At 37.1% G+C, this 16908-nt stretch overlaps 1 protein-coding gene across 2 annotated transcripts in view; it reads right to left on the bottom strand.

Moving 5' to 3' along the window:
• Positions 1-7019: 7019 nt before the first annotated feature.
• LOC128686732 (uncharacterized) overlaps positions 7020-16908 on the bottom strand; it is a 271648-nt gene continuing 261759 nt past the window's right edge. For both annotated transcript variants that reach the window (XM_053773758.2, XM_070082374.1), the window contains exons 11-14: positions 16641-16751; positions 9792-10028; positions 8852-8990; positions 7020-7593 (exon numbers count right to left, since the gene is read on the bottom strand). In XM_053773758.2, the coding sequence (XP_053629733.2) occupies positions 7168-7593; positions 8852-8990; positions 9792-10028; positions 16641-16751 (913 nt within the window). In that variant the 3' untranslated portion in view covers positions 7020-7167. The remainder of the gene's footprint in view (positions 7594-8851; positions 8991-9791; positions 10029-16640; positions 16752-16908) is intronic.

The following is a 16908-nucleotide window of genomic DNA, read 5'->3' on the forward strand; positions in this document are numbered from 1 at the left end:
GGTGACCAGTCCCAGGCCTCAGTGGTGCCTGGTGACCAGTCCCAGGCCTCAGTGGTGCCTGGTGACCAGTCCCAGGCCTCAGTGGTGCCTGGTGACCAGTCCCAGGCCTCAGTGGTGCCTGGTGACCAGTCCCAGGCGTCAGTGGTACCTGGTGACCAGTCCCAGGCGTCAGTGGTACCTGGTGACCAGTCCCAGGCATCAGTAGTACCTGTGACCAGTCCCAGGCATCAGTAGTACCTGGTGACCAGTCCCAGGCATCAGTGGTGCCTGGTGACCACTCCCAGGCCTCAGTGGTGCCTGGTGACCACTCCCAGGCCTCAGTGGTGCCTGGTGACCACTCCCAGGCCTCAGTGGTGCCTGGTGACCACTCCCAGGCCTCAGTGGTGCCTGGTGACCAGTCCCAGGCCTCAGTGGTGCCTGGTGACCAGTCCCAGGCCTCAGTGGTGCCTGGTGATCAGTCCCAGGCATCAGTAGTACCTGGTGATCAGTCCCAGGCATCAGTAGTACCTGGTGATCAGTCCCAGGCATCAGTAGTACCTGGTGATCAGTCCCAGGCATCAGTAGTACCTGGTGATCAGTCCCAGGCATCAGTAGTACCTGGTGATCAGTCCCAGGCATCACCGAAACGTTTGTAATATTTCTCTCATTGATACTTTGCAAACTATTTTCATTCTTTCTGGAAGGTGATGATGTCGGCTGCCTTCCTTCGTCATCACAATGCAGATGACCCTCCAAACAGCAGCAAACCTTTGAATACAGGTACTCTACTTCCCACCTCCTGGACGATTATTATGTAATGGATTATGGTACAACAGCTTATGTTGGGCGAGCGGAAGTAGAAGGAGAAGAAACATGAAAAATGAAATTACATGATCGGAGATTGAATAATGCGTGTGTAAATTGTCCTTGATGGCCATGATGATTTTTTTCCAAAATAATTGATATTTGGCAGACTAAATTTAATCGAAACATTTCCTTTAAAAAATTTTAGGAAGTGATAAATTACTTTCCGACTTCAAAATGTTTAAGATCAAAAGATTTATATATAGCCGTGTTTTCTTAATTTACTTTCGCACACTTCCTTTATGTTTGTATTTCATAAAAAGTCACGATAACTGTCTTTTGTCCTAATATATCCTACTCAGTAAGGGGCGATTCATAACTACTTGTATAGTATTTATGCAAAAAGTATTTAGGATAAGTCTATATAATTTGGAAGGTCAATGATGTATTATATAACTGAACTCGCCCAAAAATGGAGACTGACTTTGCTTTGCAGTTCACGTGGGAACAAATAAGTATTCTGTCTCAAATCAGCCCACTCGACGCTGCCTTTGTAGTTAATTTCTTGCTAATACATTTAACCCTTAAACTGTCCAAACGTTGACCTACGTTTTTTCAACATTTGAAAGCATGTAAAAAAAATGTATTTTTTTTTTTTTTACATTTGAAAACGTGTAAAAAAACTTTGATCTGCGTTTTTTTTGTTATATTTGAAAATGTGTAAAAAACTGAGATCTACTGTTGGAGCACTACGCATGTGAACATAGATCTGTTTGGACAGTTTAAGGGTTAAACACTGTCTCTGTTAGACATTATGTATAATTTTCCCTAATAGATTCAGGACTTAAGAATATATAACACAAGGTACAGCAATAACAATACTTACAAAATCTGTGCAAAATGCATAGTGTCAAGCACATCTCCAGAACAAGTCAATAATTTCACTTAAAAAAATTAATGAAGTCAAACGTAGAATTAAAAAAAAAATCAAATCATTATTTGACTTCATTAGGACATCCTAAGTTAAAGCTACATAATAAAGTCTGTGCACTCAAAACTTCGATATGCCCTCAAGACCATACCTAAAACCTAAATTAAATTAAGGTTAATTCCTTGCTAACTTAAACGTAAACTCTGGTCAGTCTTATTATCACAGAAATTGGGAAACCTGCAATATTAGTTATGCGATAATTTTCGAGTACCTAATCCGGTTGTCTTCAGTCCTTCAACTCTGATAACTTGAAAATAAAACTTGTGAGCAGGATCAAACTTAACATCACCTTTTCCCCTTAACTATTGTCCAACAGCCATATCAGAGAACCATAGAAGGCACCTTCAACAGTAACAGTCTGACTGTTATGTCTACCAGGCTCGGTGGCTGCCAGTTTTCTATTCGCGGCACAACACTTCATTGCTTTCATCTTGTATTTAAATTATTTCCTCTTTTTTTAATGACTGATTGTAATTTATGGAGAGAAAAAAAACCTAGTCTAACCTAACCCAGAAACTCTAAAAACCGCTTCTATTATCCGCATAGATGCTTATGGATTGATTTATCTCTACTCTTTCTAAACCGGTTGACGCAGCAAGATGTTTCAACGAAGAAAATGATGGTCAATTTACACGAATTAAATCCCATCAGACAAGCGCATACCAGGGTTAACGAATACAGATTACGTCACACGAACATACATACCTTCAAACTGTTAATGTCTCTTTATATGAGTAACAGCCACACAACAGCAAGGATCACTTCACAAGAATCATTTCACAAATATACGAACCACTTTACAAGGATATGGATCACTTTACAAGGATATGGATCACTTCACATGGATACGGATCACTTCACACGGATACGGATCACTTCACACGGATACGGATCACTTCACAAGGAATACGGATCACTTCACAAGGATACGGATCACTTCACAAGGATACGGATCACTTCACAAGGATACGGATCACTACACAAGGATACGGATCACTTCACAAGAATACGGATCACTTCACAAGAATACGGATCACTTCACAAGGATACGGATCACTTCACAAGGATACGGATCACTTCACAAGGATACGGATCACTTCACAAGGATACGGATCACTTCACAAGGATACGGATCACTTCACAAGGAATACGAATCACTTCACAAGGAATACGGATCACTTCACAAGGAATACGGATCACTTCACAAGGAATACGGATCACTTCACAAGGAATACGCATCACTTCGAAGGAATACAGATCACTTCGAAGGAATACGGATCACTTCGAAGGAATACGGATCACTTCAAAGGAATACGGATCACTTCAAAGGAATACGGATCACTTCAAAGGAATACGGGTCACTTCAAATGAATCATTTCACAAATATACGAATCACTTCACAAGGATGCGGATCACTTCACAAGGATACGTATCACTTTAGAAGGATACGGATCACTTTACAAGGATACGGATCACTTTACAAGGATACGAATCACTTTACAAGGATACGAATCACTTTACAAGGATACGAATCACTTTACAAGGATACGGATCATTTCATACTGATACGGACCACTTCACAAGGATACGTATCACTTTAGAAGGATACGGATCACTTTACAAGGATACGAATCACTTTACAAGGATACGAATCACTTTACAAGGATACGAATCACTTTACAAGGATACGAATCACTTTACAAGGATACGGATCACTTTACAAGGATACGGATCACTTTACAAGGATACGGATCACTTTACAAGGATATGGATCAATTTACATGGAGGCGGGTCACTTTACAAGGAAATGGATCACTTCACGACAAACACACGTCGTTACTCGCCAATAGATCTCTTCATTACACACCCAACCACTACCAACACCATCGAGTAACTGAGCAGAGACGGTCCAAAATATAACTGCTGTGGTGTGACCGAACACTCTCTAAGAAACCCGAGACTTGCTTCATTCCTCCTGGGGCGAGCTTCTTGTTTTGACTCAACTTATGTTGCTACTCACACTTCGTTCATATACCTGTTAAACTTGTGTAGTTGGCAATGTATCTGAAATATAATTCCTGAGCATATTGTATTATAATGTTAAGCTGTCACTCGAAGAAACGATAATACTGAACGAATCTCTGCCATTATTCTAGTGATCACTGAACAATTATACTCAACTGTCCAAGAGTCTCTTTTGTTTCTCTTCCTCCCCCCCCCTTCCTGGGACTACACATGTGCCGCCACATTGGCAGACACCTACTTGCCATACTCCCAAGTGGAAGGGAGTGGAGCTGCCAGCCACAGGGAGACCCAGAAGATCCGCAAATATGAAGACCTTCCTCCTTGCTATAACTTCATCCCAATAGGGTCGGAGACCCTTGGGATGAAGTTCCTAATAGAGCTGGGTGAAAAGCTCATCATAGAAACCAAGGACCACAGGGCGACCAGCTTCCTCTTTCAGAGACTCAGTGTTGCGATCCAGAGAGGAAATGCCGGCAGCATTCTGGGCACTCGGCCCACCGACGGGGAGCTGGACGAAGTATTCGAGATGTAGCTCTGAGTTACCTATGTTGTTTTACTTTCTATCGTATTTTTGTGAATGTTTTGTCTATATATATATATATATATATATATATATATATATATATATATATATATATATATATATATATATATATATATATATTCTTTCAACGCACTGGCCGTATCCCACCGAGGCAGGGTGGCCCAAAAAGAAAAACTAAAGTTTCTCTTTTTAAATTTAGTAATTTATACAGGAGAAGGGGTTACTAGCCCCTTGCTCCCGGCATTTTAGTCGCCTCTTACAACACGCATAGCTTACGGAGGAAGAATTCTGTTCCACTTCCCCATGGAGATAAGATGAAATAAACAAGAACAAGAACTAGTAAGAAAATAGAAGAAAACCCAAAGGGGTGTGTATATATATGCTTGTACATGTATGTGTAGCGTGACTTAAGTGTAAGTAGAATTAGCAAGATGTACCTGAAACCTTGCATGTTCATGAGACAGAAAATGGACACCAGCAATCCTAACATCATGTAAAACAATTACAGGCTTTCGTTTCACACTCACTTGGCGGGATGGTAGTACCTCCCTGGGTGGTTGCTGTCTACCAACCTACTCCTGTATTCTATAAGCTCAGCCCCCTCTACCTCAATGCATGCAAAAGAAAGAGGTCAGTGATCCCATTATAATGAAACAAAATATAGAAATACGTATGCATGTTATGTAGTGGCAGAGGAACTGCAGCTCAACTCCCTCGAGAGATCTAGGAGCAATAATTACACCCTCCCAAGTCGGCCAGGAGCTTGAGATCTACATCATTAACAGGCCTTAGAGCCTAGACTTAGCCCAGTCAAACACTATAAATATTTGTATTTACAAGTAAGAAATCTTGTTTAAGAAATATTTAATTCTTCGTGACATTAAAAGTTGAGTTTTAACTAGTTTTCAGTTTTCTCGCAGATGTTTTCGGTTTTTATGATTTACAATCCAGTAAGAACTTTTACAGTACAAAATGAACGATACCTGCCTCTGTATATTATACCAGTATTGAAAATTTGAAATCGAACGTAAGATACTTTCACAATCATCATACAATAGCCATAGATAAAAAAAAATCACTGCTTCCCTATTTTCATGACTTTTTGTTTTACAAAAAAAAAATGTAGTGCATTACAAAAATGTATAATTTTTGTATAATTTTGTATAATTGTTTCCCCCAACACAAAATACTGAAAAAAATTCACAAAATTTCCAATATACATTATTTTGTCCTGATACTCAGCACACTGTAGTTCCTGATTACTTCCTCCTCATTCCCATCATCTATGTAACCATTAAACGGCAATAATTAAAGTGGACTTCGAAGATGTCTCATCCATCTGCTTCCCACCTCTCTTATAGCCCCTAACTTTACTCTGATATTGTTATGCAGTCCATTCTTCTTAAGTCTTTAATGACCTACCCACTATACCCGTAGCTGGAATTTATTGGTCATCGACCCACATAGCCTTTACGCTACATTTCCCTCTATTAAATCATCTTTAGAAATCATACAGCAGAATATTAAAGGACACAGAGGAAACAAGCAAGAGCCTCAGGTGTTGATCTAGTTTACTTTTGCATTTGTTTCTGTGACACTAAACTTCACAGGTGCAGGTGGTCTTCCTTTCTCTGGCTATGTTCTTTCTTAATTGTTCTTCCACACTCTATTGCCTCATACAATGAAAGTGCACATCTTCTGCAAACTGATGTTTTATTGATTTGTTCCTTTATTCTGTAGGTTACTTATAATCACTTTCTGGTTGCTGGCCTGACTGCTCAGGTTGTTAGTGCCCACCACCCACAGACAAAAGTATGCACCTTAGCCTGGCAGTGCTCCTTTTCTTCTTACACATACCCCACTTCTACCTCTACGACTACCACTCCTTTACTACTATTACTGTTTCTACCTTCTACTAATTACTATTACTACAACTACTACTATTGCACCCCTTCACTCCCATACCTCTTTTGGCAAAAACTATTACCCCTACTTTCTAATACCACTACTACTTCCTCTACCAGCATTACTATTACCCCTATTTCTTTTTTCCTCCTCTCTTTCTCCCATCCCTGTCCTTCTCGCCTATATATACTGGCTTAAGAAAAGGCCTCAGCAGTGGGCAAACTGTTAAAAATGTGTCTGACAATCAGTGGCTTCCTGCAAGCTACACAAAGATGAGCTAACAGTTAGCTGTGGGTGAGATGTGTGTGATAAATTTCCAGTTGACGGAGATTCGTTTCAAACTGACGATTCTTCTTGAAGAAATGTGGCTAAACAGGTCATCTGACTGAGGCCTTCCACTTCTTTAAAAATCTGAGAACATCAGTTGATGTTGGTATGATTTTTATTACAACCTACATAATGAGTATGTAGTCCATAATATAGCCATCAAATTAATTTTTTATGAGACATTGTTAAGAACTGTACAATAAGATGTATTTAATCTCTATGGTATAGATACTTCCTCAGTGTTAGACTCATAGTTACTAATATTCTATAACCACTGAATATAGTTATCTTCCACTGAACTGCATTATGTTTATTTGTTTTTCATGTACTCTATAAATCTGTCATTTGTTGTGGTTCATATGGCAGGTCTTTTATATCACAGCTGGGAAAGTAGTCAGGGTTTAAAATATTTTAGAAATTCAAGTGAGAGAAAACTTAAACAAGTTATAAGTTTAATACATATATTTGGCAGAAATAATATACAATATATGACTATGACTTGATATGAAAAGCTACACAGCGCACTAATGTACATACTTTAAACCCAGAATAATATACAGCCCATGCATACTGAAGATTATAGCTCTGAAGACTATCTTATTAGATAGGGAAGAAATGAATATAATACAGTTAGAGTCAAAATCACAGCACTCTTATCACTTAATGCACTAGATGCTCCATCTGTCTCATCTACTAATTCATTCTCATTTTCATTTTCTTTGGAACTTGGGTTTATAGACCCATCTTCTTCATCGGTATCACTTTTGACTATATCAACTTCCTCTTCTTCAGTAACTTTTTCAATCACCAAAATTGTCCTTTCAATATAGTTGGTAACACACTCTTCCAGGATTTTCAGTGGTCCTGTACAGCGAAGTATTACGTCATGGAACTCTGGCAGCTGGAACAATCCACCAAGAGCATTCTGAGCTTTTTGTCTCAGCTCTTTTATTTTTATTTCACCAATCTTGTAGGAACAGGCTTGTCCTGGCCATGTGATGTAGCGGTTAACTTCAATCTGAAAAACAAAAGTTATATGAGTATTTCTGTTTTTATGTACAAGTTTGTTTGCTTAGAGGCAACACTTTTCTGGGGGTATGTTGAGAACTTTTATTATTAAATGCAATGAGAGCTGAGATGTGATGCAACTTCTTTCTGTATCCAGGTTCTGGTGAACCGCTACTAACAACAGGTTATCTGGATGTCTCCAAGCTCACCAGTTTTAGGGCCTCTTGACCGTTTTCGTGTGGTTACCTATGACGATTTGCAAATGTAAACATAACTGTAATGCCTCCTTCCGCCTTTGAACACCATGGATTAAGGAGGAAGAGCCAAACCCATAGGGGTTATACAGCGTTTGGGGAAAGGGAAGGCAATCAGGTTCCATCTTACGAAGGAAAGGCTCCTTGGATCAAGAGTTCTTGATGAGCATTAAGGAAACTGCTTCAACAAAAACCCGAGAGAAAGTTTATGACGGTCCATCCTGGATCATTGTCAAGTCACAACTGTAGTTGTGGGTTGTTGGTGAACCGCTCTAGCAATTCACCAACAACTTTTTATTCTTCATCAAGGAACTTCTTTTGAGGGTAGACGGAAAAATAAAAAGTCCTTAGCATATGTCCACAGGAAATTTCGACCAGTCTACCACATGCTGAACAACGGCGTCGAAGAGTACAAACATTTACATATCCCTAGAACATTACTCTCCACAAATATTTACAACTTACAAGACGGTATGGGAAACAAGTTGGCTTCTCAAAGTTTGAGAAGGCAACTTATTATTATTTTATTATTAAATTATTATCATCATCATATTGGTTGAGATATAAGTAAAGGGAGAGTAACCCATGTGTCACTCGTGTCATGTAACATTCACAACTGAACATATCTTGGTGAAATGTCAGTCATACCACCTCTTGGATATCTTAAAATAACTTATTCCTAATCATTAATTAAAATGTACTCAGCTTTATTAGAGAGTGACACTTTCTCTGAATGCTATATATTGCTACTTATTAGACATAATTTTACATGTAATTCATGTCTGTTTATGCACTCATTGATTGTGTTCTCCACAACTATATAATGAGACTAACATATCTGAAACTCCTTTGCTGAAATGCTGGCAAAAGTACTACATAATATATCATTAAATGAGTACAGTATTTTTCATTTACATTACCACTGTTGTTCTATGTTGATACATAATCTTCCTAAAGTTAATGTCTGTAGTTCTTTCCCTTCCCTCATCTTTATATTCCCTTTCCTTCATTCACCTCTATTATTTCTTCAGACATTGCTGTGTGGTCTAAGAGGAAAGCAACAGCCCGCTCGCGTGACCAGCCCAAGGCGTGCATCCCTGTGTCTACCACGAGACGGCTGGCTCGCAGTAGTTCATAGGAGTGCCTCCCTAGCCTGAATAAGGAAAAACAACATTTGAATTATTAAGAGTATAAATAAGCTACCATAGATTTGTTATCTTGGTTTGTTTTTTGCTTTCAAGCTCAAAAATAAGAGGTAATTGCCAAATGCAGCAATGTAAATAGCATTATTTATATAAACCATTTCTCGAATTAAAAACTGCATTTTAAAAATGCAAAAAGTAAAGTAAAATAAAATAAAAAATATCAGGAGATGAAGTTTTACCCTAAGATTAATATTTATATAAAGTTAAAAATCTTCTACTTTCTTTCAACAAACCGGCTGCATCCCACCAAAGCAGGGTGGCCTAAAAAGAAAAAAACAAAAGTTTCTCTTTTTAACTTTAGTAATGTATACAGGAGAAGAGGTTACCAGCCCCTTGCTCCTGGTATATCAATCGCTTCTTACGACACGCATGGCTTAAAGAGGAAGAATTGTGTTCCACTTCCCCATGGAGATAGCAGGAAATGAACAAGAACTAGAAAGAAAATAGAAGAAACCCCAGAGGGGTGTGTATATATATGCTTGTACATGCACATATAATGTGACCTACGTGTAAGTAGAAGTAGCAAGACGTACCTGAAATCTTGCATGTTTATGAGACAGAAAAAAGACACCAGCAATTCTATCATCATGTAAAACAATTACAGGCTTCCGTTTTACACTCACTTGGCAGGACGGTAGTACCTCCCTGGGTGGTTGCTGTCCACCAACCTACTACCTAGGAAAGTTAAAATATAGAATTATATTCCAACAAGAGGTAAATATGCTAAAGCGTAAAAATGAAATAATTACCTCTGATAAGGGTCCTCGTACAAACCCAACTCTTCTCCAAGAAACTCAGAGTACAGCCCCCAGCCTTCAGAGAACACAGAGTGAAGTGGAAACTTTGATGGTGCATCAGTTCTCCTGGTGAAATCAACAAATTTCCGAAAATTTGGGGTAGAGGGGTTCATCCACATGTAGAGGCCGTGGAGATGGTGGCCTGGCACTGTTTCATGCAGGGACAAGGCCATGACCTCATATTTCCTACTAGAAACGGGAAAAAAGAAAATAATAATTATATTTACAAAAAACAAAAACAAAAATAAATTGTAAGTATCATACAGCACTAAACTGAAGAGATGAAAGAGATATTGGAGGAGGTGTGGTATAGTAATGTCTTCAGGGAAGGACATTGGTAAAAAAATAAAAGAGGAAGTCACAACTGATATTGCAAACTGGTATTAAGAACTCGCAGAGTGAATCTGCATTGAAGTTGAAATCGTCAGAAAGAAATGCTGACAAAACAAGCACGTCAAGGCACTGGGGAAGGCATCTGAAATGAAGATAGCATAGTCTCTAGAGTAGAACACATCATATGCACGAGAAATGCACTCTCACTATAGGTGGCATTAGGCGAAAGGGTGGAAAGTTTGTTTAAAAATCATAACTAGAGCTAGGAAAGCCACAAATACGGCAAAGCTTAGACTGGTGGAAACAAGAAAATCGGAGGATCAGTAGCTGAAGCTCTTCCTTCCTGCCTCTGCAACCACGAATGCTAAATTGTAAACCTTACATAAATAATATATTGTAAATCAGAAAGTTAGAGAACAACTTTGGACAGCAGTGTTAAAAAGATCAAGAACCTACGAATGTAAGGATGCTATAAGGTATGCTATAAGGCTATGAAGAGAAGATATGAGACGTTATTGAGGGGGAAAGGGGAAGAAGGGGTAGAGGGAAAAGTCAAACCAGACACAGTAAGATGAGACTTCTTCAAGCATCACTTTCTAATAAGGAGTTTGATGGTTATCCTGCATCATCAAGTACCTTGCCACACTTGAAGTTTCTCGGTCGTGGATCTGAACCTGAGGTGCAGACAGGGTTATGTAGTGTGCCAAATGCTCTGAACCTTCATCAATTCTGACCATAGAGGAGAACTGGAGACATTTACGTGGAGATGGGAGAAGGGAGATATTATGACAGGGTTCAGCTCGAGTGAATATGTTGGGAACTGAGGAGAGGGAGGAGGTAAGGAAGTTGGACAAGAGGGAGGAGCTGAAAAGGAAGAAGACTGAGAGGAGACCGAGGCAAGAAAGGGAGACAGAGGATAAACCTCCAACTCAACTTTTATCATTTAAGGAGAATAGGCGATTGAGCAAACTGCAGGGAAAACAGGAAACTAAGGAGACGGGTTAATTGATGAGAGTACAGGAGGGAGAAGCACAGGCAGAGGGGTAAGGGGTCTTGGCAGAAAGTATTTCAAATTTGTTGCACATATATTGTTAATGGCAGGCATTCAGTATGCTGAAGACGGGTAACACGCTTTCTTCATCAGAAAGCAAATTACACAATACTTAAAAAGAAATGGCATGAACGGAAATAAAAATAAGCCTCAGAATTGTTTGTTAGAAGAGATATTGTGAGTAGGGATGAAACAAGTAAGGCATTCGATTCATGACCGACAATACCTTGCAAGGTAACTAAAATTAAAGCATTGACGACACCTTGAGGGAAGCTCGAGGCTGTAAAACATGAGTTTGGCGACGTTGCTCGGCAATTTATGTTGGTTAAGAGAAGGGCGAATGAAAGGATCAAATCTGACAATGGGCACATGTTTCAGTAAGAGCTCATTGTTGAAATCACTTATGTAATCAGCAAAAAAACTTGAATGTATAATTAAATGAAGAAGGTTTTCAGTAAGGTTTGAAAAAATGTTCAGAAATACTGATCGCACCATTAATCTAGTCTCTGTCACCGAGGAGAAAAAGTGATAGGCTTAAGTTGTATATGTCCATGAGACTCATTGTGCTACAAAACGTAATCCGTGGAGACACTGTAGCCTACACATCTCAGAGGGTTAGTAAAATGCATTCAGTATTTTCTGAAGCCAGTATTTCCTAACCGGTACTGTGATTAATTATCTCCACTTGTTAAGGAAGCATCTTTCCCTCTCCAGCTTGTAACCTCTCTCTCTTTTTCTCGTAATGGTATGAGTAAGTGCCTCCTCATTTATATTGTGTAGAAACTTAACTTACATACAAGGAAGTACACAGTGACTAAAACAGATGCAGCTGGATACCGCTCATTAACACCAAAGGATTGGTTATCACACCATTTGAAAGTGTTCCTAGTAACTTCAGATGTCGATTGTTTCCTTAATTTTGTAACATGTTATACTTGAGTTTTCAGAGCTTATTTATGTAAATTTTGGATCAAGAGGACAAGAGTTTCATTTTACATCTAGAGACTTACTATATAAAATCCTAAAATGCAAAGATACAATATTGTTAATTATTATTATTATAAAATGCCGGGAGCAAGGGGCCAGTAACTTCTCTTGTATAAATTACTAAATGTAAAAAGAAAAACTTTATGAAAGTGTTTTTTTCTTTTTCGGGTCACCCTGCCTCAGTAGGAGACAGCCAGTGTGTTGAAACAAATTATTATTATTATTATTATTATTATTATTATTATTATTATTATTATTATTATTTATTATTATTATTATTATTTTTATTATTTGTGGAAAATACTGTATATTTTCCGAAAATACAGTGTATTCTGTATGTAAATTGATGGAATATATTGTAGGTAATAAAAATTAATTTGTAAATAAATAAAGAACCAGCGAAATGGGTGAGCGTCGCTAGGGAAGAGACGCCATTGTTTTGAATGGGGTAAAGGAACACTAGTGAAATGTGCATAAATTTCGTCGCTCTGGAAGTTAAATTGTGGTTGAAACTTCCCAAATAGGAGCCAAAATTATTGGAATTGCAGTCCTGCAGAACGTGAGAATTAGGCGACTGGACAGGACTCCATAATTAGATGGAAGCAGGATATTACCACAGCTGAGTGATGTCTATTTATGTTGAAATTCTGGCCAGTATTTTCTTCGTATTTTAGGCAGGGGGTTTTGTGTATGACACACCATAATCTCCAGACTAATTGGTGAGTGGTATTAAGATAAATTCTCCTTCAATGTATATGTATTCATTTTTTAAATTTAATATACAGTCCACATATTTATATTAATGTTTTACCAGAATTCCTGGTGATGTATATTTCATTTGAAATTAATATAGGTCCAGAGTGACTTGTGGAGATATAGATTGTAGTAGGTATCGAAGGGGAACATTTTTGCGACCTAGGTGTCCTAAAATTCCTACTTGTCTCTGTAACCTTGATAAAGAATAATTATCTTTGTTACCATTTACTGGTATGTATCGTATGAGTTGCATCTAGGTAAATTTAATTTTCCAAATAGTTGCCTATTGGTCCTTGGTCGAACTGGATGTAATTAGTGAAGTCATTAATTAGTGAATTAATTAATAATTATATGTGAAATGACAGAAGGAGGTGGATGTTAGGTCCACAAATTTACTTAATATGTAGTGGATTATAATTATTACAACACTAATTTTGCTAAGCTAATTTTGCATTTAAAATTTATATTATAATTTCCTTACATGTGTAATTGCTAAGCTCAAGTGTAGCTAGGATTCATATTAATATATTTAAAATTTATATTATAATTTCCTTACATGAGTAAATGCTAAGCTCAAGTGTAGATAAGATTTATCTTTATAAAGTGCATAATTAAGTACATAGTCAGTGTTATTAATTAAGTTGAATTTAATACATTGCACCATGGGTGAAAATGAGGAAATTAATGTAGAGGACAAACACATGGAATTTAGAGCAAAAAAAATCATTATTGCAGGCTAGAAAGGGTCATGTAACAAAGGTATACAATAAATGTTTGGAATTAATGAATCAAGAAACTGTGAATACTGATGATTTAAAATTGTATTTAGATGCTTTAGGGAATAGATATGATTCATACAAATTATATTATAAAAAATATGAAGGAGATTTGTTAGTAAATTGTGTAGATGAGACAGAAATGGATCTTATGATTAACCAGTATTATGAATTAGAAGAAAAAATTCTTTCTTGTAAAAGTCAGGCTTTGAATAAATTAAAAGGTGTAAACCAGGCAGTTAATCAATCTATTCCAATAAATAAGATGTCTTTGCCAAAACTCCCAGAATTATGTTTACCTGTATTTAATCCTGGAGAAAATTGAGAGGAGTTTTGGTCAATTTTTAAAGCAGCTGTGCATGATAGGAGTGATATAACATGTGTTACTAAATTATTTTACCTCAAAGGACAGATAAGAGGAGATGCTCACATACTCATACAAGCCTTTCCCAATGTAGATGATTCTTACAAGGAAGCAGTTGACTTATTGAAGGTCACTTATAGTAATATAGAACAAACTAGGTTGGATCTAGTGACTATCATTGTTAATTTAAAAACTCCAGATCATACTTACAAAGGTTTACAGCAGTTCAGAGTTAAACTGGAGAGCACTCTCAAAACTTTAAGTAATAAATATAATCTGAAGGAATCAGACTGGTTATTGAGTGCCAGTGTACAGAATAAATTAGGCTGTAAAACACTTGAATGGTTCTCCAGAACAATTATCAAAAAGGTTATTTTGGTCTGGAGGAAATAAGACTAGATCTACAAGAATTAATTGTTCAGTTGCAGACCAGCCAACCAACTCATTTTAAAGATGCAACACATAATAACTCTGAGGTATCTGTCAAGTTTTACAAAGGGAAAAATTATCCCAATGTTAATAATCAAAATTCATTTCCTAAAAAGAGTTGCATAGGTGCATATCAAGAAGCAGGAATCAGAAATAATGATTCTCCACAGGTAAGAAGAATAAGTACCCTCCTAAGAGTAGCCCAGTTAATAAGAAACCAGTCAAAGAAAAGAGAGATTGTCTTTTCTGCAAGGGTACTCATTTTTCTAAGAATTGCAATGCATACAATTCATGGAATGATAGAGTTGAAAGATTGGAGGAACTTGACAGATGTATCAGGTGTCTAGGTAATCACAATGTAAAGGATTGTCATGCCAAATTAAATAACTGTTATCAATGTCACAAAGTAAGACACCATATAGTCATGTGTAAAGGTCTATATGATAATGTTGATAATAATGATAATGTTGACAATCCTGACACAACAGTAGCTAATGTAAAAATTGCTGCTAATGTTAATAATGATGGTTTTGCTGAAGTAGTCTTACCTGTGTTACTGGTAAAAATTGATGATAAAAGGCATAAATAAAAAAATGTAACTGCATTATTAGACCAGGAATCACAGCGTACTTTCATAAAACGTAAATGTCTTAATGGGATGAAAGTACAGATGGGAGATCCTACAACTCTAAAATTATCTGGTTTTCTCTCGGATAAAAGGGCTCAATTGTATGATACTGTTTATGTAACTGTCAGTTTGGGCAATGAGAAAAAAACGTGTTAATGCAGTAATTGTAGATAGGCTTAAAGAGAAAAAATCTACAATAGGGCTTAGTAAAGCTACAGAAAGACTTTCACATAATGTAAATTTAGAACCTTCTGGTGTAAATGATGATTCTGTAGGCCCAATAAATATTTTGATAGGCAGTGACTATAATGCCTCATTTGTAGAGGGTATGGTAAAGAAATGTGGTGTCACCCTTTTAAAGACCGCAGGAGGCCATGTAATGTATGGTAGGATTCCTCGTAATAATAATTCATGACTAGAGGAAACTATAAATACCATAACTGTGTGTCTTACTCATGAAGTCGTGCCCCAGTATAATTCTTCCATAGAGGATGGTGTTGAGCCAGTGCATAAATTGTGGGAATTAGATAGCATTGGAATAAATGTAAATGAAGAAAGTCCAGGAACAGTACCTGAGAGATGTAAAATTTGAATCTGGACAATACTGGGTACGACTTCCGTGGAGACTGAATCATCCAGAATTGCCCACTAATTACAGAATGGCATATGGACAATTAAAGGCTCAGCTCCACGAACTGAGTGTATTTTGTATGTAAATTGATGGAATATATTGTAGGTAATAAAATTAATTTGCAAATAAATAAAGAACCAGCAAAATCGGTGAGCGTCACTGGGTAAAGGCACGTTAGTGAAATGTGCATAAATTTCGTCGCTCTGGAAGTTAAATTGTGGTTGAAACTTCCCAAACAGGAGCCAAAATTGTTGGAATTGCAGTCCTGCAGAATGTGAGAATTAGGCGACTAGACAGGACTCCATAATTAGATGGAAACAGGATATTACCACAGGTTAGTGATGTCTATTTATGTTGAAATTCTGGCCAGTATTTTCTTCATATTTTAGGCAGGTGTTTTTGTGTATGACACACCATAATCTCCAGACTAATTGGTGAGTGGTACTAATATAAATTCTCCTTCAATGTATATGTATTCATTTTTTAAATTTAATATACAGTCCACATATATTAATGTTTTACCAGAATTCCTGGTGATGTATATTTCATTTGAAATTAATATAGTTCCAGAGTGACTTGTGGAGATATAGATTGTAGTAGGTATCGAAGGGGGACATTTTTTCGACCTAGGTGTCCTAAAATTCCTACTTGTCTCTGTAACCTTGATAAAGAATAATTATCTTTGCTACCATTTACTGGTATGTATCTTATGAGTTACATCTAGGTAAATTTAATTTTCCACATTATTATTATTACTTTCATTATTTTTTCAGAGTTAACTCTTAATGCAATTAAGCAATTATATTAATTTTCAAGGGCATTTTTGAACAATACTTTTTTACTTACTGCATGGCAACATCATAGGAATTTAAAATAAATGTGCCAAGTCTTGATCCATCCATGGATGGTGAATTATATCTTCCAAACACAGCATTAGGGTTGTCATCAAGTTCGATCCTGCACAAAGAAAAAATATATATTGAAATAAACAGGATTTTAAGAGTTACCAGTGTATGCAATAATATTTTATTATATGTTGTTTCCTGAGAGTCAGCCAGAATTTACACAAAGATGCTAATTTATCTTATAAATATTGCTGCGTGTTGTGTATGTT

Source organism: Cherax quadricarinatus, chromosome 7 (assembly GCF_038502225.1).
Source record: "Cherax quadricarinatus isolate ZL_2023a chromosome 7, ASM3850222v1, whole genome shotgun sequence".
Lineage (NCBI taxonomy): Eukaryota > Metazoa > Arthropoda > Malacostraca > Decapoda > Parastacidae > Cherax > Cherax quadricarinatus.